The 27,388-nt window shown below is 50.8% G+C and overlaps 7 protein-coding genes across 7 annotated transcripts; 4 read left to right on the top strand and 3 right to left on the bottom strand.

The window, feature by feature from the left end:
* Positions 1–339: 339 nt before the first annotated feature.
* On the top strand, positions 340–1,802 carry ASPSYDRAFT_189985 (BNR/Asp-box repeat domain protein). The gene is made up of 2 exons (XM_040843629.1): positions 340–853; positions 921–1,802. Exons 1-2 carry the CDS (start codon positions 393–395, stop codon positions 1,597–1,599), a joined length of 1,140 nt encoding a protein of 379 aa, XP_040696012.1. The 5' UTR covers positions 340–392; the 3' UTR covers positions 1,600–1,802.
* On the top strand, positions 1,780–3,872 carry ASPSYDRAFT_52471 (uncharacterized protein). Its single transcript, XM_040848492.1, has 4 exons — positions 1,780–2,317; positions 2,377–3,027; positions 3,094–3,231; positions 3,288–3,872. Exons 1-4 carry the CDS (start codon positions 2,195–2,197, stop codon positions 3,597–3,599), a joined length of 1,224 nt encoding a protein of 407 aa, XP_040696011.1. The 5' UTR covers positions 1,780–2,194; the 3' UTR covers positions 3,600–3,872.
* A 1,585-nt stretch (positions 3,873–5,457) lies between these two features.
* ASPSYDRAFT_95897 (uncharacterized protein) lies at positions 5,458–10,158 on the bottom strand (the record flags this gene model as incomplete). The annotated part of the gene is made up of 6 exons (XM_040853187.1): positions 5,458–7,320; positions 7,384–7,845; positions 9,103–9,264; positions 9,319–9,593; positions 9,652–9,877; positions 9,943–10,158. 6 exons carry the CDS (start codon positions 10,156–10,158, stop codon positions 5,458–5,460), a joined length of 3,204 nt encoding a protein of 1,067 aa, XP_040696010.1.
* Positions 10,159–12,789: 2,631 nt separating this feature from the next.
* Positions 12,790–14,424, bottom strand: ASPSYDRAFT_165026 (fungal specific transcription factor domain-containing protein; the record flags this gene model as incomplete). Its single annotated transcript, XM_040843311.1, has 3 exons — positions 12,790–13,519; positions 13,590–13,984; positions 14,044–14,424. 3 exons carry the CDS (start codon positions 14,422–14,424, stop codon positions 12,790–12,792), a joined length of 1,506 nt encoding a protein of 501 aa, XP_040696009.1.
* Positions 14,425–15,747: 1,323 nt separating this feature from the next.
* Positions 15,748–17,597, top strand: ASPSYDRAFT_717146 (uncharacterized protein). Its single transcript, XM_040850596.1, has 3 exons — positions 15,748–15,760; positions 15,812–16,184; positions 16,240–17,597. Exons 2-3 carry the CDS (start codon positions 15,984–15,986, stop codon positions 17,416–17,418), a joined length of 1,380 nt encoding a protein of 459 aa, XP_040696008.1. The 5' UTR covers positions 15,748–15,760; positions 15,812–15,983; the 3' UTR covers positions 17,419–17,597.
* A 1,822-nt stretch (positions 17,598–19,419) lies between these two features.
* On the top strand, positions 19,420–21,345 carry ASPSYDRAFT_52463 (uncharacterized protein). Its single transcript, XM_040848491.1, has 4 exons — positions 19,420–19,589; positions 19,644–20,151; positions 20,212–20,606; positions 20,660–21,345. Exons 1-4 carry the CDS (start codon positions 19,464–19,466, stop codon positions 21,074–21,076), a joined length of 1,446 nt encoding a protein of 481 aa, XP_040696007.1. The 5' UTR covers positions 19,420–19,463; the 3' UTR covers positions 21,077–21,345.
* A 382-nt stretch (positions 21,346–21,727) lies between these two features.
* ASPSYDRAFT_52462 (uncharacterized protein) lies at positions 21,728–27,153 on the bottom strand. Its single transcript, XM_040848490.1, has 9 exons — positions 26,360–27,153; positions 26,223–26,305; positions 25,715–26,166; positions 25,322–25,665; positions 25,020–25,263; positions 24,033–24,959; positions 23,669–23,981; positions 22,502–23,591; positions 21,728–22,451 (listed from the first exon to the last, which is right to left on the bottom strand). Exons 1-9 carry the CDS (start codon positions 26,896–26,898, stop codon positions 22,022–22,024), a joined length of 4,422 nt encoding a protein of 1,473 aa, XP_040696006.1. The 5' UTR covers positions 26,899–27,153; the 3' UTR covers positions 21,728–22,021.
* Positions 27,154–27,388: the final 235 nt, after the last annotated feature.

Genomic DNA, 27,388 nt, shown 5'->3' with positions numbered 1-27,388 from the left:
CGGCAGCCAGTAACATTCATTAGCGCTCTGAATAANGTAACGAGAGAAATTATTCGTGGTTTGGCCATTAGACGCCTGCGTAGTTATGATGTTGCCATCGTGTAATCTCAGTGTCTGGCGAGTCTCCAATGGAAGGCCTTGGGCCGTGTACAGGCAAATTAAAAGAGATTCAAGCCTATTGTCCCCATCCTATTGGGAAGTGTTGGGACAGCAGTTTTCCAGGCGGAATAAGTATCACCATCCTGTCATTTACCATAATAACCGCTTATTACCCAGAGCTCAAGGAGCTGAAAGTAGATATAAATGCACAAAATTTCGTCTTATGGCCGTCTAATTGATAACCTTTTGTGAGACAGTCACTTAAGCCGCAGACTGAAACACCTGATCAACCAATGTTAATGGCCCTCTTTGTCAGCTTGGCTGTAGCCCTAGCCTTGGCTATAGGAGTTGTGGAAGCATCTCTCCATGATATCTTTGACAATGTGACCATATTTACACCGCCGCCAAGTTGGGATAACCGGCAAACATCGTATGGGCGGACGATTATGCTTAATCACGAGCAAGAACCTCACAAACGCCGTGTGATGCTGTCGACTTGGTCATTCGAGGCCCCCGGCGGGCCATATCTCCCAATATTCAAGTCTACAAATGAGGGTGAGTCCTGGTCTGAGTATTCCAGACTCTACTTCACACATCAAAACTACACTGGCGGTGGCCTCTGGCAGCCATCTCTATACGAACTACCACAGCAAGTGGGAGATTTCCCACCCGGAACAATTCTGGCGTCCGCAAATGCTATTCCCAAAGATTTTTCGTCCACAAACATTGAGGTCTATGCTAGCAGAGATAGAGGGTAAGTCACTCACACCCAAACAGACAATCCGGCGTCCCCTGTTGCTAATTAGGAGTGAATCAATCAGGTTGACCTGGGAGTTTGTATCCGTCGTCGCTACCGGGACTGCACCCAACACGACCAATGGGGCCCATCCAATCTGGGAGCCTTTTATCATGGTGTACGATGACCAACTTACCGTCTACTACTCGGACCAACGTGATCCCCTCCACGGTCAGAAGCTCGCACACCAGTCGACGCGGGATCTCGTCCACTGGGGACCCATAGTTAACGACGTGGCATACGCTAACTATACCCTGCGTCCTGGGATGACTACTGTTGCAAGGATCGGGAATGGGAAGTATATGCTATCATATGAGCTTGCCTTTGCAGCCGAGGTGCCTTATGCTGTTCATTACCGCATTGCGGATAACCCACTCGAGTTCGACACGGCGGAATCTCACCTCCTCAAATCCCAGGATGGAACGATCCCTGCCGCATGTCCATATACGGTTTGGACTCCAGCAGGGGGGCCCCATGGGACGATCGTTGTCAGTGATGGAACGTATGAGGAGGTTTTTATCAACCGGGAGAATGGTCACCCGCATGCCTGGATTAAAGTCCCCAGTGGAAAGGGCGTTGCGTACTCGAGGTCTTTGACCGTTATGTCAGAGAAGAATGTGGTCCTGTTCCTGAATGGGGGATTGTATGGGGCAGAAAATACGACAGTAACAGTGGGAGAGTGGAAGATCCCGACACATCCTTGAGAAACAATTCAGAATCTAAATTGGCTAAATCAGATTTGTGTCTCTGGTTTTGGAGCGGTTATTGAGATATTTATCCATACTAGGCTAAAATAAAGTACCAAGCTTGTTGACATATATCCCCAAGTCGAAGAGCGATCATCGGCCGCTTCAAAGCTAGCGAGAGCACAATTAATATTATTACGATATCTAGAAATCATCCGGTGCGGGGAGACCGAGATCTGTGGGGTAGAAGCTGATGACAGAGGTGGCTCAAATCCAAGGATTGATTACCCTTAGTCAAGACCATGAATCCTAGAAAGTGGGTAATATGGAATACTTGATCAAATGGGTGTTTTAGCTGCTGCCATGTTTCAGGTATAGCGTCGCGACGACAAGTTCCTAGCCGGTCTCCGTTTCTTGAATAGCATGAAAAGCCGTACCAAATCAGTTCTGCAGAATGGCCAAGCGCCGCCGCCGCCTAAGAGCATATTCAAGCACAAGCGGGGTGACTCTAACGCATATAGACCGACTTCCCACATTGAGATGCAGTACAGATCCCTAAGAGCAACCTAATTGAAAGCCACACTCTGTGCTCCTATCTTGACTACGCGGTAGCATGGCGCCCATCACGAAGTTGATATCCTGGAGCTATATGCTAGGCCTCGCCCAATCTACCAGCATAGAGCGTCGATGGAACAACTCCATCGGACTTACTCCACATATGGGCTGGAGTAGCTGGGTATTATCATCTCCGCAACGTACTCTCTTCTGTGCATTTCTCCAGCTAAGCTCCTCTAGAATGTCGCGCAATGTGATTCTGCATCTGAGCAATACGCTTTGGACACCGCAAACCGCTTTATCGAGTTGGGTTTAAAAGACCTGGGATACACTTACATTAACATTGACGACTGCTGGTCAACCAAAGAAAGAGATGGAGCAGGCAACCTTGTTCCTGACCCTACCAAATGGCCTAACGGTATCCGTGCCGTCGTGGATAAAATCCACGATCTGGGCTTGAAATTTGGTCTCTATGGGTGCGCCGGTGAAATGACCTGCGCCAGCTACCCCGGTTCCCAGGGCCACGAGGTGCAAGATGCGCAGCTCCTAGCCTCCTGGGATATTGACTTCTGGAAGCACGATAACTGTTTCACCCCATGCACCACTGAGCCGCCGCCCCAGACCTGTTGGGAAGCTTCTGTGGACACCAGGCCATGGTATGTGACGATGCACGATGCGCTTCAGAGTGTATCTAGTACGAAGGCGATCTTGTTCAATATCTGCCAGTGGGGTAGGAATGAGGTGTGGACTTGGGGTGCTCCGTTGGGCCACTCTTGGCGCATTGAGGGCGACAACTGGGGAGACTGGGAGTCGGTGATCAGAATCGGTGCCAGGGCATCAGAGATCCCTGAGTTTTCGGGTCCCGGGGGCTTCAATGACCTTGACATGCTAGTAAGTGGCCCTTTGAAACCACTATCTGTAAAAGCATTACCGGGCAGCTGAGATCGAATTGTCAAGTTTGTGGGTAATGGGGTTCTGACAGAGGCCCAAGAACGACTGCACTTTGGGCTCTGGGCAATTTCTAAGTCGCCCCTCGTCATTGGAGCTGACCTGAATACCATTCCGGAGACATCGCTGGCTATTCTGACCAACAAGGTAAAGTAGTAATCTAGAACCACGTCCAGGCACCCATCGTGTTAATGATCAGTTAGGATATTATTGGCATCAATCAAGATGAACTTGGCATTGCTGCAGGCATCTTCCAGCCCCCAGACGCCCCTGCACAGGTGGCTGGCGAAATATATCCGTACTGGGCTGGGCCACTACGTGACGGCGTGGTGATTGCATTCGCTGCAGCCAGCGGTGGAGGAGAATTCTCAGTTAAGTTTGTCGATGTACCAGGGCTCCAGCGGGGTCCATATAGGTGGAAGGAGCTGTATTCTGGGGAGAGTGGTACTGGCGAGGGCATCACTTTTGATGTGGCAGACGATGACATTGCTATCTTCAAGGTCACAACTGCTTAAATTATATATATTGGTAGCTGTGAACATCGCGGCTGCCGTTGGTCTATGTTGTCGTGGAGCATGAGTCTCTATCTTTAGTCATGGAGCCTTCTGGCCTTGAGTTAAAGTGAAGCATGTTGTATACTAATGGTGACACCATGTTCACTGAAGAGCCGAAAGTGTTCTATCTTGATAACCCTTGCATCGTCATCTTGGGGAGGAAGGCTTTGCATACAACGTTTTGCAGCACCCGGCCCGTAGATGAGAATCAACATGTTCGAGATCAATCTAAAGACCGGGGTAAAGCGTTCAGAAGAAGGGACGATTCAGGGTGGCCCACGGGGTTTCTACTCAGAGGGACTGCACTTGTATAAGCGGCAGGGTTACTACTACTTGTATAATCTCTAAGTGGTCACATATAAGGGGCATATGGTCACCATGGCGTGCGCAACAGATATTTGTGGTCCTTATGACCGGTGTCCTCGCAACACCATTCTAAAAGCATCTCTCGCAACATCATGGATAGAAAATCATTTCTGACATCAGCAAACTGGGATAGTCAATGGCTCTCTCTCGACCCCGTCAAAGCGAATCGTCGCCGCCGCTTACAGCACACTAGATGTGCTATCGGCCTCTCAGAAACACCTGGTGTAGAGTACTTGCATGTCCGAGACGCCAAGTTGGAAAACTAAATTGTGAGTGGTGGCTGCTCAATCAGTCTAATGGCCTCCTATATCGACTTTGCAGCACCCCAAGGAAGCCCAACTTTTATGGGCAAGGCAGAGCCTACGGAGTGGAAATGGCACCGTGGTTATCCCGCGCGTTACACGGTATCTTCGCCGCGGCTCCACGAATCTCATATACGGTCTCACTTCATACAATGACGAGCAAGACTATGCCCGCATTTTTATGACACAGATGATCACACGGTGAAGTCAGTGGTGAACAATGAAGCTTCACCACGGCCTCATCGAACACCATGATCCCTGCGCATGCCCGACCCATACACTTTTCACCGTCACTTCAGGAGGACACACGCTAGAGCCGAAAAGGAAAGTGCCTAAGTATGTTAGTCGCATGGACCTCAGACATTTGCTGCCGAAGCCTCATTTCCTTGGGCAGAGCTTCCTCGCATTCAACCATATTTACCCGCTTCGTGCGCAATTGAGGGTTATATTGGTCACGTAGAAATTGTATCTGATTTGCCAGCGATGATCCGACCCTTGGCTGTGAGTCTCGGCGTCGGCTCTGGGGGACGATTCGAAGTGCCGGGCACCACGCACTCTGTGGCTTTGGGAGTTTTCTCCGGTGGGGCTTTGCTTTGCTTTGGACTCATTTAGATATAGTTTTCACATCGACATTCTACCATCTCGCACCTCGATCTCTCCGCTCAAGACCACACATATAGCCTGAATTGCTTCAGAATCGTTGCGCCGCAAAAACCCGCAGATGGCCACTTCCTCTTCGCGCACCGGGAATTTGCCCTTGTGCCATCGTGGAAGAGACGAAACATACGGAAGCTGTATTTCTTCATCGTGATCGGATTCTCAACAACACCGCCAAGTCACCAGCACCAACTTCAGATACGAATAAACGACAGGCGCTTCAAACATGGGTGCCTATAACGATGTCGGCGCTCGCAGCGGGTAGGTGGTATACGTAGTACCTATATCAGAGGAGCGAGAAACGAGAGGAGGTCTGGATGCCATGTTCATTTACCCCGCCAACCGCGCAGGATTTATATACTCTACGTGCTAAATCCAGCGGAATCCATATATCCATCATCAGCTTGCTGTTCGGCCCACAATGGACCCGCACACTATGCCCATTGCTGGTCCACCTCCCATGCAAATCGACTCATCTCCCTTGTCTTCTTTTCTTACTTTGATTGGGGAAACCTTTCCACCGTGAGTGGCGCGCCGTGCAGCTTGAATGTAAAGGTAGCAGTAGCGTCCAGGTCGACGAACAGATCAAACTTTCCAGGATACAGGACGCGGTCACCATTCTGGTCGACTCGAACCAAGCTGTCCAGATTGACTATCAAGTCGCGTGTTACCAACTGACCCGGCTGGATATCCTTGATTCGCGTATACGCTGCCAGTGTCTTCAGTGGTCGCGGAGACGGCCCTGCGTCGGATTTAAGAAACAGCAGAACCACGTAGTCTGATGTCACCGGCCCAGTATTGGTCACTGTTACGGGAATCTGGAGCACAGGGAGCTCCAACAGCTCCATCCAGTCAGCCGAGCCCTTGACGGACTGGATAGACACCCGGGTGCCATTGTGAATTGGTCTATGGTCCATCCATCGTGGCGTGCGATCGATAGTGACATCAAAGGTGGTGTAGTGAAGGCCGAACCCGAAGGGTGCAGTGGGCTCTCCATCGTACCACATATATGTACGCCCGAGGTAGGAGTTGCCCTTCCCTGGGCGAAGACTCATGTCTGTTGGTGGCACGACATCTGCATACCACGCCGCGTACTGAGTCACAGGCAGTCGACCCGCTGGTGAGGCCTTGCCGAACAACAAGTCCATAATGGCCTGTCCTCCTGACTGACCGGGGTAGCCACCCCACAGGAGCCCGCTTTCATTTTCATTAGTGAGTAGCTCCGAGTCATCGAGTTGGCCGCCTCCGTACCGGACCACGACCAGCTGCTCTGCATTCTCGGCGAGGGCGGTAATCAATTCCATTTGAGGGGTCGGCCATTCCAGGCTCTCTCGGTCTTGCGTCTCCTTCTCAAAGCTGCTATCGATGCCGCCCAAGAAGATCACCACATCGGCGGATCTAGCGGCTGCAATAGCTGCGTCGTACGTGGAGGGATCCGTTTCATTGATACCGGTTCCCGCAACGTAGGTGTAATTGATCCCAAGGTCTTTGGCTGCCGGCAGAGGGGAGATCAAGAAGGGTGCTGGGCCGTAGTAGATGCCCTGTAGCTGTTCGGTTGCAGCTACCCATGGACCGATCAGCGCATAAGATTGATTTGAGGACAGTTGAAGGGCTCCATCATTCTTGATAAGAACCGTACCTCCTACCGCAGATTGGTAAGCTAACTGTTGCGCGCTGGGACTATTTACTGCGTCCCAGCTGAGCGACTGCAATGAAGGAGGGTTATCAAACAGCCCGACAGTGACCAATGCTCCATACAATCGCTGTGCGGCCCTGTCTACCTCGCGCTCAGTAATCAGGGACCGGTTCCAGGCCGACAGGAGCCAGCTGTTCGGGCCTCCGTTACATTCCAGATCACTGCCTGCTTTCAGGGCCAGCGCCGCCGACTCGCCAAGGTCCGAGGCGTAATGGTGATCGGTAACCATGTATCCAATGACCCCACAGTCTGTGGTGATATAATGATCCGGAGCTTCCCACCTCCAGTGGTCTCGCAGGATATCCTGTAACAGATAGCTGTCCGCACACGCCGGGACCCCGTTAACAGCATTGTAGCTGCACATGACAGAACTGACTTGTTTCTGCGCAGTGCACGTGCGGAAGGGTGGGAGGAAGTACTCGGATAAATCTTGAGTGGAGATTACTGCATTAAAGCCGTACCGGGACACATTTCCAACGCTCTCCAGGTCGTTGCCGGCGTAGTGTTTGCAGGTGGCGATGATCCTTTTATACCCAGACGATTGATCCTCCATACTGTGTATCAAGCTGGCGACATAGTTTTTGGCCAGCAGAGGATCTTCTCCCGGGGTTTCAGATCCGCGACCCCAGCGAGGGTCTCGAAACAGATTTATTTTCGGAGTCTATATCCACGATCCCTATTAGTGTCTTCGACGCAGGAATTTCGATGTTTTAAGGACTCTCACATAAAAGTCCAAGCCGTTAAGGCCAACATTGGCATACGCTCTTGCTTCTATACTGACGGTCTCACCAATGGCAAATACAAGATCGTCGTTGAAGGAGGCGGCCATGACTATAGGCATGGGAAATGAGGTTGCAGAGCTGAAGTTGCCACTGTCTTCGAAGTAATTTCCGGGGGCATAGGCGAGCCCATGTAGTGCCTCAGACCACCATCTGTACGGCCAGATGCCCAACCTCGGTACCCCAGGGGTCTTATCGACGAGAGTATCCAGCTTTTCCTCGACATTGAGTACCTTCACCAGCGCCGCGGCTCGCTCTCGCACGGAAAGAGATGGGTCGCATACTGGATTTGAGCACAGCGGATCCCGGGTACAATCAGCAAAAAATTCACTTTCCTTGCCCGATTGTGGGTTGTTGATTATATATATATCAATGCTATATTTTTCATTAATCACAAATGCTTGCCCCTTTTTAGACGTTATTATTTGGGCCCGCGAGAACCTACGTTGAGTCCCCGCCACAGGTTGCTGTAGGGTCCCCAGGACACGGCAAATTGCAGAACGATTGGCTCGGCTTTTCCACCCCGGAGGCAACTGAGTCTCCACAGAAACATCATCTAATAAGGGTGGCCGTTAGCCATCGCAGTGTTGACGGCGGCCTTTCTGATAGCGTAGGGGCTGCCAATAGCAACTTCGAGACTATTGATTATATCTAGGTCTGCTGCCGCCGCTAGTCCCAGGCATTGAATGGCCGATGGCTAGGATTGCTTTTTAACAGGTTCCTTTAATTCCTCTTCTCTAGGGTTCTGGGAGCATTTTAAACAACGGTAAAGAACCCCTCCGGATTTCAGCGGCTCCTATATTTCTTGGCTTTAGTGCCAGATGCCTTTGCTAGGAGGGTTGGGGAATCGCAGTGCGGTTCTTCGCATACTACGTATAGTATTCGTTGGTAGTCGAATCTCTTTATAGCATGTATTGTAGAACATATGTATATATATATTTTAAACGTTCAAGCTTATGAAATTAGCGTGTTTACAATCTGCTAACCTATATCTCCGGCCTTTATCTGCTGTCCATGGTATCTGTTTCTTCCTAATTCCTAAACCCACCAGATCTAAAGTAGACCACGGTCCATCAATTAGGATTTAAGCAATGAATTGAAGTATCACTACTAGCTATTCCAATAGCATTCAGAGGTCACAGTCAATATAAGTTTAATATTCAAATGATCACGCTTGTCGTGTGCAAAGGTAAGGAAGGATATGTATGCTGTCAGAAACTGATGTTTTGTAACTTCTGCACGGCATTTTGTAGCGCTTTGATCGCCTCCTCTAAGTAAGGGAGATCTATCTCTTTCCCGGAGGCGCAGCGCTCTAGGAGGTCGTAACCCCTCTCGTACCTATCAGTCTCGTTTTGGAAATACAAATAGCTGGTGGCTATCCGAAGCCGGAACCGTCCATGTAGGGCACCATCATCGTCTTCTCCAAACGCGGAGCCGGGGAGAGCAGCCAATCCACATTCTCGTATCAGCCACGCTGAGAGATCAGCACTGGTGGAAATTCCGAGTTTATATAGCTGCGCTGTATACGATGAAAAGGACGGGTAAACGTAAAAGGCACCCCCGGGCTCGCAAACATCCAATCCGAGTTTNTTGAGCGCAGAATAGAGCCTCCAAGTAGAGTATCGATGCAAGGCAGTAACAGATTTGCGGTATCTGCACATTACCTCGCCCGTAGAAAAGGCCTTGGCGGATGCCAATTGGGCCGGTGCAGAGGCTGCAGACCAGCATTCGGAAGCATATGCGAGGATTGTCTTGCGAATAGTTTCGCCTTTTTGCGAAGGGGGGAAAATGGCATAGCCCACGCGCCAGCCACCGGCCGAGTATGTCTGTTGCGAAGGTGTCAGATATAATAATCAGCCAAATGATGTATTCCCAGCTACCTTGGATAGTCCGCCGGTAAGGATCACAGTTTCGGAGTCATCTGTGTTGCTGTCAAACGCGCTTATCCCTATCTGAGTCTCATCGAAGCAAATATCGGAATAGATCTCGTCTGTGATCAAACTTATCTCCTTCGATTTGCAGAATTCTTTGATAGTTCGGACACAATTCGCGGAGAAGACGTGCCCCGTCGGATTTGATGGGCTGTTGATCAGCATAATGCGAGGGATACATCCCTCTGAGATTGCTTTTCGGTAGGCAGAGAGAAGAGATGATTCTGCCACAACGATAAGTCTGTCGACCTTGATGAGTCTATCTCGATCGGGGCTACTGACCGGTAATGCTGTGACGATCGACAGGGTCCGTCTCGATCCAGAAAAGCTTTTTCCCGGCATGCAGCACTTGCGGCTCATAACTGACCCACGAGGGGCGAGGAAGTAACACAGCTCCGTCTAGTATATCAAATAAGGCAAAAAGTAGGGGCTTTGACCCAGGAGCTATAACGACCTGATCAGGACTGATCTTAACACCTAGACGATCCGAGTTGAAACTCGCAATAGACTAGCCTCCGGAATCAGCACACTTTCTACGAGATTTTAATGGATGGGGGATTGAAGAGAACAAACGTCTCGCAAAGCCTCTATTCCGGCTACCGGCATATAGCTTGTTTCATTGGACGCGTCCCGATGAGCCTGAAGGACGTCTTGCTGGACAGGAAATGTGGCCTCGCCAAAGCCCAAATGGATGACATGTTTGCCGTCTGCGCGAGCCTTCGAGACTAATTCATTGATCTCCAAGGTGGGAGAAATACGCAATCTCGCAGACACTGAGTTCACAGCCATGGTGGATAATAGTGTTTCGTGTATAGTCACAACTAAGCTGGAGTGTACGAATACTGTCCTTTTACCTTTTATATAGCGGCGGTACTGGGCTTCCCGGCGATTATCTCGGCGCAACGATGCAGGAAAGCCGAGAGAGCCGAGATCGGCAACTCGGTGATACACTTGTAGCCTGAGCCCTCACATGTCTCCCAGAGACTCAAAGGACATTTCTTTTGCGTAATGGTATGTTGTTCCCTGGAAACGCCGCGGCACCGAAACGCCGAAGAAAGAAATTGATATCACAATTCTTCACCTGTGAGCTGCTGTGCTACGGTGGAAATTGACGGAGAAAAATATAAAGCAGTAAAAGAGCAAATGCACGCCAGTTTTCACCTTGCGAGGCGTTAATGATCTGCGAATTTATAATAGGTGGACGATGAACAGGCCTATTCCTATATAATATATTGCACCTCCCCAGACAGTATACTCCACCAAGCGAGATGTCAGATCATGATATACCATGCTCCAGTTCTCAACATATTGCCTCGTTATTAGGTTGGTCGTGATGTCCATGTCAGGGAATCCGATAAACCTGATCTTCCGAATAAATTTATACGACACAAACCAAGCCACATAAATCAATTTCCCAACGTAGCTAACGACAGAATCTACGGGATCGAACTCGTGCACAAAACTAGAGAAACCTAATATGTATACAACATTAATATAGCCACCACGCATCTTCGCGATTTATACTCACCATTAATAAATATTATTACCCACGGTGAAGAATAGAGCGATTTGGGCCCTCGCCTTTTGGAAATGGCCGGAGAAGGGCAGGTTTTCCCGGCTAATTCCCTGGACTTTCATACCCCGGTGGAAAAGCAGATAAGCTACTAACATGCCAACCAACTTTAGTAGTCCTAGGATTGTGGAAAGAGATACTAGGTATCCAAAAACCACGGCGCTTCTTGAATTAATGCTCAGCAATGCAAGAGGGAAGAATGCTGAGGCTACTGCCACAGCAAAAGTAGGAATGGACCCTTTCGTAAATTTGAACAAAGACGGTGCATAACCGTCCTTCGCCAGGCCATATAGAGTACGCGACGCAACATAAAATACCTATACCCTCTCAGTCAGCAAGTAGTGAAACGTCGATAGGCTTTGCCACGGACCTGTATTCGCCACGTAGATGAACTGCACATTTGTCCGGCGATTTCCTTCCGAGTTGCCTCTGACCAAGTAAAGCGCGGGCATGAAACGAGCATGGGGCAAAATCGCGCCGAGAGAGTCTTCTTCAAAGGGTCATAATGTCGCAAAGAACTGCGAGATCAATCACGAATTTCATTAGATCGTTTGGCCCCTTACTGCTTTACAATTTAAAAAGAGATCCATACCGACCGACGCTTTTCCACACGTTGCCAATGGATGTCTTAGCCGGTCAAGCTAAATAGCTCCGCCTCTCTGCCACCCTCGGGATCAACAAGCTCGTGCAGGCAAGACTTTCCGCAGGGAAAAAAGTGGTACACTTGGGATTTCGAGAAGCGACCTTTCCTATACCCGACAGTGTGCGCAATGGCATGCGAACGCATCAAGCAATACTAGTTACTTGCCTGTAGCTGGCCTCGAGCAACCGAGAGGAGTATGCCTCGCGAACTTGACATCTGTTGGAGCGCATTGTATTGTTCACCCGCCGCTTTGTCGTTGTTGTTTGCGCCCGAGAAGATTACTATCAGTCCTGAGCAGATCGTAGTTGCTCCAGGATCAAAGCCGCTTTTGTTCGCGCTTCTTGATTTACTGCAGGTGATGTGCTCCTGCCACGACCATCGTGGGTCAGCTATGAGCCTCAAGTGAAGCATGCGGGCAAACGATTGTTCTGGGTAGAAACGAGCGAAGAGGACCGGCATACAATCTCAGGTAATTCGGCCTGTCCTGGACTATACCACAATGCCATTTACTATGCTAACGAAATTGCAGAGTCGTCGCTGAAAGCGTCATTCAATCAAGCCATATCGGAGGGTGCCAATCCTACAATCATATGCTCATTGACTCGCCCTCCAACCAACCGGTCGAACTTTCTCAGCAATTACTTTGGACACAATCACTGGATTCGGCAGAGATCATGACATCACGCTCATCAGCGACGAGATTTACACCGATATAACGTTTGAGGCCACCATCGGATGACTCCTGCTCTCGACAAGGATTTACTTCTGGCCGTATGGTCTTGTTTTAGCACCCCCACAAGGCGCCTTCTACGTTTATCCTTCATTTTATCCGTACGCAAAGCAGCTAGAGATGTTGGGCATCGGGATAAGTCTAGAGTTATCCCGTTGGCCAAAGAAGAGTGTGGAATCGCAGCCTTGCCAGGTTCTGCTTTCGGCGAGGACGACTCGGGGCTGCAAGGTGGTTGACTTTGACTCCGAATAGCTACGAGCTATCTGTACTTCCAAGTCAAGAATGCGAGATACACGGACGGCTATGCGCTATTGGAGATAGCGCCAAGTGTATCAGTATTGGATCGGTTGCCGATGCTGCATTGTGCCATCGAAGCGATGAAAGCTGCAGTGGAAAAGATCAGATGTGTACATACATCGCAAAGGGCTGACATTTGTTGAATGCAGAGTACGTTTATATAGGATGTCGGCCATTTCACATGCAGATTCCCCACCCGTCCCCCTGACCTGCGAAAGTAGAGTGTACGGCGGCGTTAGCAGCACCGAGGTTAAACTCCGCATTCCCTTCCAAAATATCTTGAGGAAAGATTTCCCAAAACGACGAATTTCCATGTTCGCCGAAAAGCTCGGTAAAGCATTCGTAAGCCTCGGGGATTCCTGGCAGCTGTCCGGTATCGAATAGTGAAGGCTCTGCAGAACGAGCATACCCTCCACCATTGGCGCTGTTCAATCGCGGGCTGGTTCGATCGGCCGGAAGAGTGTCGTTAATCGGCAGTTCGGTGTGCTTATGTATGAGGCCAGTGGACATTACACGAAGGGTATTGTCTGCAAGAACCTCATACTGTGTAGCGAGTCTTGATAGTAGACTACTACCCCAACGCTCGTTCATTATCGCAAGGCAAACTGCGCATTTTCGACTCCATGCATGACAGTCGACCAAGCACAAGGAGAGTGCCGTATCATGAGGGATTCTCGTAAAGCATGTTTGCGAGGTCACCAGCATCGTAAGTCCGGCGTAAAGTACACCTTGCACAAGCATCCAAGAAATAGGGACATCGCTGGTTCTCAATAGGTCATAAACATTTTCGATGTAACCTCCGGCTGAGCGGATGCAAAGTTTCGATGACGCCTCAGTGAGAGAGGGGCATAGCGGGCTTGTTCGGTGGAGCACAAATGTTGTGCCATGATAAAGTCGGTCCCAATAGCTACCCATGCCACGAAAGTGACTTGTCAGCTATGACTCGTGCAGGATCCCTCCCAATGATCTTTACATACCTATAAGGGTACGAATGTTGTGTGATAGTCGGGAATGAATTTCTCAAAACAGCCCTCCATTCATCGAGCTCTGCTTGTATCTTCGAAATCACGGCTCTTCGTTCTTCGACAGTCCTGCACTGAGCCCGAAACCCCCCACAGTAAACTTGTGAGACGATTCGTCTTTGGATCTGCCGGTGTTTGATATGAAGTATTGCAAGAACCGTCTCTTCGGATTCGGTGGGGAGCGATGCAGTGATGTGTTCATCGCTGATGGAGGGGGGCCGCCCAAGATTGTAGGATATAGTCATCTCAATAGCGTAAGCCGTCCAAAAGATGCGATTACGTTCATCAAGTGCTTCTTCTGATACATTCCTGTTCTTCATCGAGTAGTGTAATCCAATTTCTACTGCAGACTGATACATATTAGCAGGCTCGCAATACTCCGTGCATTTGGCCCCGTATGACTACCTACCCTCATTGCAAAACCAGCCAATTGCCACTGACTGGGTCCCAGTGGGTTGTGCGAGCTGTAGATGCATACCAACAACAGCATCTGGATCATGGAGACACTGGGTCGAAGATCTTGTGCTATCTCAGCGAAAGACTCCATGGCCACGGAGTAAAGGAAGGCCGAAGAAGGTGAAACTTCCTCCACGTCGCGAAAGGCTGTCGACATGTCATTCGACTTGAGTTGCTTCAAAGTTCGAGAGTAATTTGCTGCTCCTATTGCCATGATAAGATAAAAGAGAGTCCTATCAGCGGACGATTCAGGTTGTCGCGCAACCCCTGCGGTAGAAGTGGCTGGGAAGCCATGGCATCTCGATACTAGGTCGCCCAAGTACCGGGTACTCATCAGTGGATAAATCGGATTTACCCACATTTCAAAAGACTTCTGCAATAGCTTGACCATGCTTTGTCGAAGTGGCAGTTGCCCTTCTTTCGANGCCAACGGGAACGTTTCATTTCCCTGCAAGTGACCTTCCTCCGTGGACAGCGGAGCTCGATCAAGAGCGCACGACCGTAGTATGGACGCTGCATAAGTAGCGAAAAAAGATCCACTCGACGGGCCGAGATATCTTTGTTCTCCAGTTGCATTAAAAGCAAGGAGGCTGATGTCTGAAGCTTCGGCAGAGTTTGGAAGGCGAAGTGCGTCTCCGAAACCACCGTCTTGTACAGCTGTTGACAAGTCAGGACGTGTGCTCGGCGACGAAATAGCCACACCGCGTGGACTAGGGACCGGGACTGGCGTTCCCGTAGGACGTTGAAAGTGACCACCACTCCCAGATCTTTGGTGGAGTTCTTCTTCGAGCCGCTTAATCTTGTCCTCGGCGGCTTTCAGTGACCTAGCAACACTCAGTCATCCATTCCATAACGTCTAAGAGCGGAGTTTGGCAGATGAGCCGCAGAAGGAATGTTCACCGTGCGAGCTGGTCTTTACGTCGCCGCGTGTGTGGCTCACATTCTAGGTTGGCTTCAGCGCAATTGCGACATCCGGGATAGCCGGAGCACTAAGGCAGACAATTAACTCCAGATGTCCAAGATGGAATCAGACACCGATGGCTCACCTTGACTTTCTTTGTGTGGCATCTTCTGCACGCTCGGGCGGCGACGCCGTCGGCCATGGCGATAGTGAGTGGACCGTGTAGCGAATTCGCGGAGACTGCGACAGGAATGATAACGCCGAAATTGGGGTCGTAGCTCGCCCCATATATTCATTCCTCTTTGCCGAGGCCGGAGATATCTCCACGCGTAATCGGCTGGCCATCGCCGGGCGGAGAAACGCTGGGTCAAGAGAAAGTATCCCGGACGATATCGTCGCTTTTCCAATCTTTACTAAATCCAGCCAGCTGCCTCATGCCGCCAACTAAGCCGCCAACTCAGACGCCAACCGTGCGCCAGACACCTTCATCTGGTACGAACAGAACAGGTCCGAACCGGCTGTGACTACGCTGCATCTTTGCGACAAACATGCGTTTAAACAATTCTGCTAAGACTTGGGAATGTTTGGTACGGGAAAAGCAAGATGCAAGAGAAGAAGCGCTCGAAGCTGTTTCCAAGCGCGTTCGCTCCGACGAATTCAGTACCGCTTTAACAACCATACTCGAGGTCAGCGACTTGCATACACTTGTCTCACGTATAGCAGCGGGTGAGATCACAGCCCAGTCCTTGACGACGGCGGCAATCTACAAGTGAGTGCTGTCGCATCTTGCGCAAGCCATGACTAACGCGGATTACCGTAGCGCTTTTAACGCACAGAAAGAAGTAAGGACATCAACACCCATTTCAGGTGTTGGAAAAATGTAGGTATGTGCTGAATTTTTTTTTTTTTTTTTTTTTTAGACGAATTGCCTTAGTGAGCCGCTCTTCGGAAGCGCACTGCGAAGAGCTCGAGAACTCGACGAGCATCTACGAATGACGGGCACAGTCGTTGGGCCGCTACATGGAATCCCCATGACGTTCAAAGATCAATTCAATGTCCAAGGCATCGATACTACGCTTGGATATGTTGGCCGATCTTTCAAGCCTGCTGAGACGGATGCTGTGCTGGTCAAAATCATGCGAAAGCTAGGCGCAATTATCATCGCGAAAACAACGATACCTCAAAGCATTCTAGTCAGTGTAAAACCAGGTCCGCGGATCTATACTCTGCTGTTAACAAATAAATCAGTGGAACGAGACCGAGAGCCCTCTGTGGGGCGTGACAACGTATCCAGACAGACCGCACCTCAGTCCTGGAGGATCTTCGGGAGGCGAGGCAGCTGCTCTAGCTATGTCAGGTTCTCTGTTGGGCTGGGGAACGGACATTGGAGGCTCTATACGACAACCAGCAGCGCTCTGTGGACTGTTCGGCTTGAAGCCGTCAAGTACGCGGTTACCCTATGCAGGGGTCCCTGTATCCCACGATGGACAATCGCATGTGCCATCTTCTGTTGGTCCCCTGACGAGAGATTTGTCGACGCTCGTTGCGATCATGAAGGAATGCCTCTCCGCCCAGCCATGGATTCTTGATCCGAATGTGACGCCTCTGCCATGGCGTGAGGATGTTTTCCAGTCTATTCAAACCCGTCGGCTCAGAATCGGAGTAATTTTCGACGATGGTGTGGTGAAACCCCATCCGGAAATCGAAGCAGCCGTTCGTCTGGCGGCGGACCTGCTAGAAGCGGCTGGGCATGAGACCATGATCTGGGACACAAATGATCACATAGACTGCATCCAAACCATGGATCAATTTTACAGGGCCGATGGAGGGGAAGATATCAGGCGCGAACTCCAGGTTGCGGGCGAGCCAATGATCCCTCATGTCGCTGGGCTTGTGAATTCTGCCAAGCCGATATCAGTTTACGAATATTGGAGGTTAAATCGGCGAAAAACACAGGCGCAGGAAGACTATAACACGAAGTGGAACGAAACGGGTTTCCAAACAAGCCATGCCGTGGACCGTTCACAGCGGCCACAGCGACAATCCCAGCTTGTCGACGTGCTTATCAGCCCCGTAGCGCCACATACCGCGATTCCTCATCGATCTGCTCGTTGGACAGGATACACGAAAATCTGGAACTTCCTCGATTACACTGCCCTTGCCATCCCGTTTGGCAGGTTTCGTCAGAAATCGTCCACGGGAAACAACTTGGACATCTGCGCGGGCGACATTCGACAAGACTATGTAAAAGGCCACGTTGCACGAAATGATCTCGATCGTTGGAACCGACACTTGTACGATCCGCATCTAATGGATGGCCTTCCGATTGGGTTGCAAATTATTGGACGACGACTTGAAGAAGAAAAGGTTTTGGGCGTAGCAAAGGTGTTGGAAAGATTGAAGGCAGAACGTCTCAACTCCTTATAAAGACAAGTGCTGCCTCCAGCAATGCAAAGACTCTTATGTATATACAGCTCCGGCGGCGATTTGACATGGATTTTACGAGATGAGCTATTCGCCCGTAATCTTGAAACTCAGATCATCGTCCCTTTTGCTGATGGAATGAGCCATGCAAGACAAGTCCGTGCGAAATGTAGGAGCGGCGGCTTCACGCATGGCTGAGCGAGGAACTCGGGCCTTTTACTTTCAGCAATCTTGGTGTCAAGGTTGGCAAGGACTCGGTGGGTGTATGCACTAACTTCACATAAAAGACACGTCTCCTTTGCCTAGCGGGCCGGCTAACATATATGGAGAGCTGTCCGTCTCTTGCGTTGTACAATCTTTATGTACCTATACGTGCATGACTCTCCAGTCTTGCTCTTGATTTCTTCGACGGTGGCTCCCTCAGCATGCTCCACCAAGAGCAACCCCTGTGTGAAATCGACTTTCAAAACAGCCAACTCCATTGCTAACGCAAGCTCTACCAGTGAGCGGAAAACTGCACTGCTCCACAATCTTTGCGTTACTTATCTGTGTGCTCCATTGTGACAACAGCCTTCATTCTTATTTGGGCTACTCATCAAGTCCATGGCTCCACCGAATCCTTTGATCTTCCCTGACAAAACCCGTTCGCCAGGCCTCCTGGTGCGTCGACCTGCATTGCGCCAAGTATTGTAAGGCCAATGCGTCCGCTACGAAACATGCTGAATGAGTCTTCCGAGCCAAAATTCGTCGCTCCAGGAAGTAGATACCGGTCTATTTACCAGCATCAATGGGACCTGCGTCTTCTTCGCCTTTTCTGGGGTAAGGGTCCAACATGCCGTCTTTGAACTCTTTGGCCGTTCATCGAATGATTCGCTCGCGTTTAGGCAATGTCCTCAAAGCTGTGGGGGCTTGTTGAAGCCAAAACTGGGGTAATGGGGGAGGAGGAGGGGGTGTTGCGACAGCAAATCGGCACGCGGCGCGTGCCCATTGCGGGGATCAAACTTCGGGGAGCCTCGCCGGAAGGTAAGATGTTGCAAACGAGCGACAACCTCGTACGTTCAACATCACGAAACGGCATCCGCGATGAGCGCGGGAACGTGTTACGCTCCGGCGGGCCATTCCTGTGTACAGGTATGGCATGGCCTTTCCCGTGATAGCCGACTACGGTTATCGTATGAGATATTCCGACATGATTGGGAAACCCCATGCGGCGCAATAACGCCGAGTCAGACCCACGATGACGAATGGGCACAGACATGATTTCGGCCTTTTAACTCCACGGCCTGGCATAACTCAAGAGCGATATCGTGCAACCGGTATGACGGGACTTGCATATCCACCAGCAATAGTTGGTATGGCGGGAAATAATCCGGGGAAAGATTTAGGGAAATGGAAAGGAAAAAGACGTTCGGCGATCGCCTTTGTGTTTTGCTACTATCTTATGGTACCAGGCGCTTCCATTGAAAGGAATATTCGACCTATTCCTGTGAAATCTCCTTTNGGACGGGCGATGCGTGCTCGGGCGAAAACTGCCGGCTCGTCTGCATACACTCGGCGAAAGATCGCCGTATCAAAACCCTGCCCGTCATAGATCCAAGATTTACCAAGTTGTACATCACAGTTTTCCGGGATTTGGGTGGTGCGAAGGTTACCCATCTACAGGGAACGTGATTATCAATAGACATCTTGCCCCCAAAGCGCCGACAACTTGGCGGAAATCCGCCGACTCGCTTGCATGGCCGCTGAGCTCCGGTGCGGAAATGGCTTTGCCTTGCGTTTGTGCTGTGTCAAGATAGGAACCTCGGCGCCGTTTACTACTCCGCAGTTGGAGTAATACTTGAGCGCGCGAGTCAAATCCGGGATTTTGTGGGAATCAGCAGTCGGCTTAGCCACCTAATTTCAGCAAGCCTTTGCCTCGAATCGCACTGCAGTCGGCGCACGAGCTGGCTTCTGATAATTGGTGACTTTTCGCTGTCTATCTGTATTCACATTGTATCCCTAACCCTTTCAGCCAACTCGCAGCAGATCGCAAGACACCCAGACTCGCAATGGTTCACCCAAAGAAAAGGCCTACCAAAGACGAAGAGCTAGCTACGACACCTTCACAGCAGCCCGGTCAGATACAAGATGCCGTATTTGGTACCGTACACGAAGACGGGCCAGATTACCGAAGTGTCAGCTCATCACCACCAGCAGAGCTTCGAGTAGCAAGCTAACTTTGGTGGCAGGTTGGGTGGTTGGCAGCGTCAATCTTGATGATGAAGATTGAAATAGGTATTGGCGTGTTGTCATTACCCCGGGTTTTCGATACCCTGGGTATGATACCTGGAGTGCTAGCATTATTGGCCATTGCTTCCATCACTACGTGGTCTGATTATGTTGTCGGGTGCTTCAAACTGAACCACCCCGAAGTGTATGGGGTGGCAGATGTCGGTGCTCTCATGTTCGGCAGTGCAGGCCGAGAGATATTTTCTGTGACATTCTGCCTCCGTAAAGACCTTGACCCCGACCACTTCAGGGGGATCATGCTAACGCTCAAGGCAGTTTGTATATTCATTGCCGGGTCAGGCATTCTAAGCCTCTCCATTGGACTGAATGCAGTTTCAATGCACGCCACTTGTACCGCTGTCTTCGTAGCTGTGGCCGCAGTCATCGGATGGGTATTTGCAAGTGTTCGAACACTTGGAAAAATGAGCTGGGTTGCGTGGGCTGGGATGGGAAGTGTTCTTGGAGCATGTGAGAATCTATCCTGGAATGCAACAGGCTTCTCAAACTGACGACAATGACGAGCAAAAGCTTTTACTCTTACAATCGCCGTTGGTGTACAGGGCGGACCGGCAAATGTTACAGTGTCGCAAGTTGACCCTACTACTCAATGGCAGCTTTGGGGTGATTGTTCCTTCGCGGAGGGCATGTCAGCTGTCTCTTCTATCGTCTTTTCCTTCTGCGGGCCCCCGTCATATCTTCCTATCATCTCGGAAATGGCGGACGCAAAGCTCTACCCCAAATCACTGGCTATCACTCGATCAATAACCACTTCTGTCTACCTCGTCGTCGCTATAGTGGTGTATTACTACTGTGGTTCTAAAGTCTCATCGCCGGCGTTGGGCTCGGCAGGACCGCTAATGAAGCGTGTCTGCTATGGCTTAGCCCTACCAGGGCTCATCGTTTCTACGGTGCTTAATGCACACGTGAGTCCACACAAAGAACTTCCTTGAAGAAAGAACCTGCTAATACCTTTCAGTTGACAGCAAAGTACATCTTCATTCGCAGACTGCAGGGAACAAAGCATTTGACGACAAACACCTGGACTCACTGGATCACTTGGCTAGGTTGCACATCCGTTATCATTGTCATCGCCTACTGCATTGCAAGCGGAATCCCTGAATTCAGCGCGTTGGTATCTTTGATCGGTGCCATCTTTGGTGCGTTTATGTCGTTCCATCCTATGGGCTGCATGTGGCTATACGACAATTGGTCAAAAGAACGGACAGCCTGGTGGTATTTTATGGTGTCCTGGAGTTGCTTTGTGCTCGTGGCTGGCACCTTCTTAATGATCTCGGGATCATATGGCTCGGTGGTAGCCCTGATCGATGTTTTCAACACTGGTGAGACATCGGCATCTGCATGGTCGTGTGACGATAATTCGAGCTCGGTATAAGGGAATCGTTAAGGTAGAGTGGAAGGTGGTAGGAAGAACACTGGAATAGTGGTTGCGGGGGATCTGTGAATTGAGATAAATACACATAACGTACTCCGCGGGTCAGCCGGGGTGGCTCAAGAACGAACATTGTTTATTGCTTGTAATCGGAGACAAACAAACATTCGAAATGAGATGCACAAATGGACAGTGAGTGCTGGTTATTTGGAGAATATAATCCTTTTGTTACCTAAAATTTGGTGAAGGGACTTTTGAAAGAAAACCTGGAAACGATATATATACTTTTTCTCTATCTCATCCTACTCGGCCTCTTAGCTCCTTAACCCTGATGTCATTCACTATCCTTTGCTGTGATTCGTTTATATATATTTCCGCTCTGTCTCATTGAAAGAAGTAGCAGTGAAATTGGATTTTCTTATATATTCAAATTCACTCCCACAATAGACCTATCCACATATCGTTGAATAGGACACCTACTCGGTTGAGCCTGGGCGTACTCAGAGCCGTCTTGTACGGGGATATCGATGCTATTTAACACTTTCCTTGCGGGTACTTATCTAATATACCTACCCAACAAACACCCTGAGGCACTGTTTAATGTGCAGCGTCGAGTACTTATCTTCGCAGAACATCGATCTACCTGAGCCAGCCGCGAGGGTTTGTATAGGATGATATAGTGCAGCACCTAGGAAATAAAGTCTAATTTTATTTTCTATCTGAGTAAATGGAAATAAAAAGTCTAAATGAACAGTCTCGCGACGATTAGAAAGGAAAGTAAGTAGAAAGGATGGCAACGACGAAGAAACTGGGGGAAAAAGAGGATCTAAGATAATGAGAGTGGGCGATAGACAGAAGAATATGAACAGAGCGAGACGAGAAAGAAAGAAAGAACCCCCGCAAGCACAGAGATGAAGCAAAGGTAGGCTTGGGACGTAGATAAACAGGTCAAGCAGTCTTGGTCTTCTGCTTCTTCAGCCCCGTCTTCGGCACTCTGGCCAACCAGTAAATTCCAATGGCAGCGACGATATTAAAAGCGATGAACGCCCAGATGAGGCCGAAATTGCGCCACGCGTCACTCCAGTAGCTCAGCACGGATGCCAGGAAATCGTCCGTCTTCGCCATGGCGCAGTACGCGCAGTCACTGGTGGCGTTGGGGTTCTGGAGTGTGCCGCCGGCGGCTTCGACGAAGGGGTTCAGGTACTCGTAGCAGGTCTGGCCGGAGGGCGGGTCCATGTTCATTGTTTCGATGCTGTCGCAGACGACGTTTGTTCCACTTATCGCTGTTGAGAGCATTCCCGAAACCAAGTAAGTGAAGGGGGAGACGCGGTACATGAAGATCCAAAAGCCGGGCATGTTGTCGGGTGTTGCAACCACACTGGAAATAGTTAGGTATTAGAGATGTAGGATTAGGGATTAGGAGCTCACCCGCAGAACAAGAGCAGAAGGGCAAAGAGCAAGTTGGCAATATTCCCGCCAGTCTCTGCAGTGTCCACGCCGGCAATCACCATGTGCGCAAAGGTCGACGTGAACCACAGAAAGGCAAGCAGGAACAGGAACATGAGAGCTCCCCTTTCATGCACAGCATCGGTGGGCTCTGCATTCCTGTACAGGCCAATCGGATAGTACCAGCAGAAGAACATGAGGACCGCTACAAGGAAGTTCCACGGCAATTCCACAATGATGTTGCTGGCCATGAACACGCGCCAGGAATACATCTTCGATGGCCGTTCGCGCACCTCGTAGAGCGCGCGCTGGGTCACAAAGTTGGGCATGATCTGCTGCACCAGGTTACCGAAGATGGTCATCAGCATGAAAATACTGAACATCTGGTTTTGCAGACCCTGTTGGGTATTCTTTGCCTGGAAAAAGGAGAAGCCGTTGTATAGGGCTGTCAGAATGGAGAGGACAATCTTCGAATAGATGTATGTTGGAGTCCGCCAGTACTGTGTGAACACCCGGATCAGGGCCTCTCTGAGTTGTACGGAGGTTGGGACGGCAAATTCTTGGTATTCAGCTGGAGAGGCTTCTTGCTTTGGCTTGCTCGATAGGGTCGATTTCAATTCGGCCAGATGGTCGAGGACTGCCTGTTTCTCGGGGCTGCTGTTCCATACCGCAGGCCAGTCAATGTCGCTGTGCGAGCCGGGGGCAGCGCCAATCACATCCAACATCCATTCAGCAGGGTTCTCGCCGTCGGTAATAGCATGGCCTCCATTGCGTTCGAAATACTGGGTGAGAATTGAAGAGTTCTCACCGACCTCGCCAAAGTAGACAGTTCGGCCCCCTTTCGCGAGGAAGAGCAGCCGGTCGAAGCGCTGGAACAGCATGGCGGAGGGCTGATGGATCGTACACAAGATTGCCTGGCCGTGGTTTGTGAGTGTTTCAATCAGGTCCAATATCGACCATGAAGTCTGAGAGTCCAGTCCAGAGGTCGGTTCGTCCAGGAAAAGGAGCAACTGGGGTCGAGCAACCAACTCCACCCCAATTGTCAACCGCTTGCGTTGTTCGACATTGAGACCTGTTTGCATGGTTAGCTTCATTCTCTTTGTGAAATGTTTCCTGTTCATGGGACAAAAAGAAAGGTATGGGACTTACCAACTCCAGGAACACCAACGACAGCATCCGCGTAGGATTGCATGCCAAGCAAGACCAGGACTTCCTCCACATAATCCAAGCGCTCTTGTCGAGTGAAGTGTGCGGGCTGTCGAAGAAGAGCGCTGAACTGCAGTGCCTCCCTAACAGTCGACGTTGGAAGGTGGACATCTTGTTGCTGGACGTAGCCAGTTTTTCTTTGGAACGAGTCATCCCGGGGTAGGCCGTCGACAAGGACCTCGCCAGTTACAACACCCATTGTGACACGCGTGGCTAGGACGTCTAGAAGGGTAGTTTTTCCCGCTCCAGAAACACCCTTTTGCGCAAATCAGTCGCCGGTCTGTTAGCAGGGACGACGTTTACTTACCATGAGAGCAGTGGCCGTGCCTGGTTTGACCCAGCCACAGACATTATCCAGAATGCGACGAGGCTCGCCTTTGATTGTGATATCATAGCACAGATCCTGCCACTGGAATACAGCCGTCTGGCGTTGGATCTCAACCTCAGCGTTCTCGGGGTTGGTATCGTCGTGCGCTGGAGTGGTACCGCTGGCTTCGTCGTCGTTGGTGATCTTGGGCGCATGGCCACGTCGAAACACCAGAACCTCGCCCTTGGAGACAGCCTCGGTGATGAATTCAGTGGCAATCAGGTACACAAACATGAAAAAGACCATGAAGGCGATAATGATGCCCAGGTTGCGCCACAGGTGGGAATGGTAGTACTCATAAGCAGAAGCTAGGTATGCATCGCCGTTGATGCTGTCTGCGCCGGGCGTTGCGGAGACGGCGCTGCAAATGCGGTTCTGTGGGCTGACGTCTTCATAACCATTACCCGACGGGATATATGACATGCAAGTGAATTCGCGGTCGTGGAACTCGTTCACCATTAGGGCTTCAAACCCATAGGCTATAGGATTGATATAATTCATCCAGCGGGACCATCCCAGCATGTCACGAGTCGGGATCGTGAAGCCGGTGTAGATCACAAGGCCCAGGATGAGCAGGGCTGCCGGTACCAGGGCCTCGGACAGTGAGCGCGATGCTGCACCAAACGTGCGGAAGACCATGGACATGGTGAGCGTGATGGCAAGAGAAAAGATCCAGTATGTGAAGAACGCCCCGGGCTCTCTCCGCAAGTGGGAAAGAAAGTAGATGGGCAGATTGAATGTAAACGAGTTGATGAGTTTATACGGCATGTCGGTAAGCATCGATGCAATGGCCTCTGCGAAAGGGTGATAGAAGGCGTATCGAGACTGTTTTTCGACAATCGGACGTTGGGCATAGAGAGTGAGAATCTAAGTAACCGTCAGTATCTGGATACTTTGTCTGTACCGCTGGAGCCATAGTGATCATACTTCGAGAGCACTGCTAAAAGCACTGAGCAGCACAGCATAGAACAACAAAACACCGCGCCCGAAAAAGCTGCTAGTGTCCTGTGGAAGGTCGTAGAAAACGCTGCCAATGATCAATGACATGAAGAAATTGCCAATCAACGCAGTGGTGGTCAGGCTGGCGTCTCCGCGAAGACGTTGGAAGCCGCGAACCAGGCACAGAGTCACCTGCTGGTAAACCGAGAGTGTATAGGGAGATCCGGCTCGTCTGTGATGGAGTGTCAGAATGAAAGACCTCTTGACATAATGGCACCTGGATAACGAACTGTTGCTTTGACTGCATCAAGCGACGGGCCTCGCCGAACTTCTCAAAGGACTCACCCCCGATGGGATACTCCTGGTCAAAGGCTTCAATCTCCTGCGTGAGCCGAGCGCACTCACGGCTATTTCGCCATCTCTGGGCGAATTCGGTAGGTGTTCGAGGGACTTTGTCTTCGTAGCCAGGGCGCACCCGCCGCTCGCTCGGGCTGGTGAGAGAGGTCAGGAAATCCGCCGTGGTCTGTCGTGGAGGACAGAGGAAGCCCATGTCCTCGAAGAATTTCTGTGCTTCGCCTGTGCGGCCAAAATAGATCTGCTGGCCCTCATAGAGCACGGTCACTTTGTCAAATACCTAAATGTTGGTCAGTCGCTATCAGGGCGGGCCGCAGGAATGCTCATACATCATATGCGTTTTGAGACGCCTGGTAGATGGCCACGCAAGCAGATGTTCCGCCATACTTGCTCATGAGGGACAGGTTTTTGCAGAACTCCAGGGCGTTGGCACTATCCAAACCACGGGTGCTGTTATCCCAACATTGCAGCGGCGCACCACTCAGGATAGCCTCGGCAATGCTGACACGCTTGCGCTCACCTCCACTGACTCCTCGCACGTAGTCATTTCCCACCCTTGTATTGAATGTGTGCCGTAGCCCAAGCATGGTCATCACGACATCACGAAGGTGGGCGGCATAGTCCTGACGGCTGAGGCCGGGGAAGCGTGTCTGGGGAGCGCGTGCTAGGGCGGCGAAGGTCAGGGTGTCTCCGACTGAGAGCTGGGGGAAGTGGACGTCAGTTTCGGCGTTATAGATGGCCTCTCCTCGAAAGCGTTTCTGCATGTCGCGGGCGGATATTCCTGTCGTTTTACGGTTAAGGTTTGCAGCTGTCTGGCCAGGCAGGGTCGCGGCTCACCCTGATAGTTCATGTATGCATCGTCAGACATGTAAATACCATTCATCTCGCCGGATATTGTTTTCAGAAGTGTTGTGCAGCCACTACGCAACAGTATTAGGAATATGCGGCTATCTGGAAGTCCTCACAGCTCTCACCTTCCCGGTCGACCAAGAACCACCAGCATCTCACCACTGCGCACCAGGCCGTGAAAATCGTGCAGGATCTGCACCTTTTGCAGACCAGTCTTGGTCAGGCTCCTCAGCATGCCAGAAACACCCAGTAGGGCATTGGAAACGTCCTTCTGGTAGTCGGTGGGACTGCCAAAACCGTGCACGCTCAACTTCTTGAAGGCGACACCCGCACTGCGTTGACGGAACCGTTCCGGGTCACTGGCCTGAGCTGCGAGTAAGGATCGAATCCAATCCTTGACCTTGAACGAGGGACTGTCCGGGTGCAGATTGGACTCCTTGTTGTCTTCGAAGAAGGGGTTTTTCGCGTCGGTCGTCGAGAAATGCGTCGACCGCCGGGTCAACTGGCGTGCCATGGCCTCGATCTCCTCCTCCATCTCGCTCCCTGAGAGCTCACCATTTTGCGCCTCTGTTCTGGTGACACTGGACGCGGCAGTGTCAGTTTCAGGGAGCCGCGAGGGCTGGATCTTCTCATCGAGAGGAGGAATGCCCCCAAAGACCGACATATTCGTCACAGCTGTCAAGAGCCCCGCTATGAGTCTATGACCGATGCAAGGAATACTTGCGGGAGAACTAGAAAGGCAGGACGAGTGCGATCAGCTGGTGCTAAATAGCAAGCTTTTGTTTCGTCGGGCCCTCGGAGCATGTAGATCCCCTCAAGGACTCCATTCATAGTACTACTACTGTACGCAGCTCCGAGCAGAGTGGGCCCCAGCCAAACACATGGCTGCCTGGCTGGCCTGGGCGTCTCTCTGGCCAGCGGTGCAGGGCATGAAAATTACGATAAGGGCTCGGGGGAGTAATACAGGTCGGAGCAGCCTGGATCCGGCGTATTGCAAACTGACCCTGTGGGCCTTTCCAGGCAGCCCGCTGCTTCCGATTCGACAGCGCACCGACTTCGCAGCTGCGGGCTGAACCTGCAATACGCCCGGCATACACAGGGTCCGGCGCGTATCCAGCGTGCCAATATCAGTCGCTTCCCCCCCGAGAGTTTAA

This window comes from Aspergillus sydowii (assembly GCF_001890705.1).
Source record: "Aspergillus sydowii CBS 593.65 unplaced genomic scaffold ASPSYscaffold_23, whole genome shotgun sequence".
NCBI classification, from domain to species: Eukaryota; Fungi; Ascomycota; class Eurotiomycetes; order Eurotiales; family Aspergillaceae; genus Aspergillus; species Aspergillus sydowii.
The sequence above is the reverse complement of the archived record's forward strand: the minus strand, read 5'-3'. Positions and strand labels throughout refer to the sequence as shown.

Bases quoted from the DNA above. Each gene is read 5' to 3' on its own strand.
- ASPSYDRAFT_52462 (XM_040848490.1), bottom strand. From the start codon at position 26,898: ATGTCGGTCTTTGGGGGCATTCCTCCTCTCGATGAGAAGATCCAGCCC. The intron at 26,306-26,359 runs GTGAGAGCTGTG...ACTGTTGCGTAG, and splicing joins GTTCTTGGTCGACCGGGAAG to TGGCTGCACAACACTTCTGA. The intron at 23,592-23,668 runs GTAAGTCCCATA...CCATGCAAACAG, and splicing joins CGTTGGTGTTCCTGGAGTTG to GTCTCAATGTCGAACAACGC.
- ASPSYDRAFT_52463 (XM_040848491.1), top strand. From the start codon at position 19,464: ATGGTTCACCCAAAGAAAAGGCCTACCAAAGACGAAGAGCTAGCTACG. The intron at 19,590-19,643 runs GTCAGCTCATCA...CTTTGGTGGCAG, and splicing joins ACGGGCCAGATTACCGAAGT to GTTGGGTGGTTGGCAGCGTC. The intron at 20,607-20,659 runs GTGAGTCCACAC...AATACCTTTCAG, and splicing joins CTACGGTGCTTAATGCACAC to TTGACAGCAAAGTACATCTT.
- ASPSYDRAFT_189985 (XM_040843629.1), top strand. From the start codon at position 393: ATGTTAATGGCCCTCTTTGTCAGCTTGGCTGTAGCCCTAGCCTTGGCT. The intron at 854-920 runs GTAAGTCACTCA...TGAATCAATCAG, and splicing joins TATGCTAGCAGAGATAGAGG to GTTGACCTGGGAGTTTGTAT.
- ASPSYDRAFT_717146 (XM_040850596.1), top strand. From the start codon at position 15,984: ATGACGGGCACAGTCGTTGGGCCGCTACATGGAATCCCCATGACGTTC. The intron at 16,185-16,239 runs GTCAGTGTAAAA...CAAATAAATCAG, and splicing joins CGATACCTCAAAGCATTCTA to TGGAACGAGACCGAGAGCCC.
- ASPSYDRAFT_52471 (XM_040848492.1), top strand. From the start codon at position 2,195: ATGGCGCCCATCACGAAGTTGATATCCTGGAGCTATATGCTAGGCCTC. The intron at 2,318-2,376 runs GTATTATCATCT...AAGCTCCTCTAG, and splicing joins ATATGGGCTGGAGTAGCTGG to AATGTCGCGCAATGTGATTC. The intron at 3,232-3,287 runs GTAAAGTAGTAA...ATGATCAGTTAG, and splicing joins TGGCTATTCTGACCAACAAG to GATATTATTGGCATCAATCA.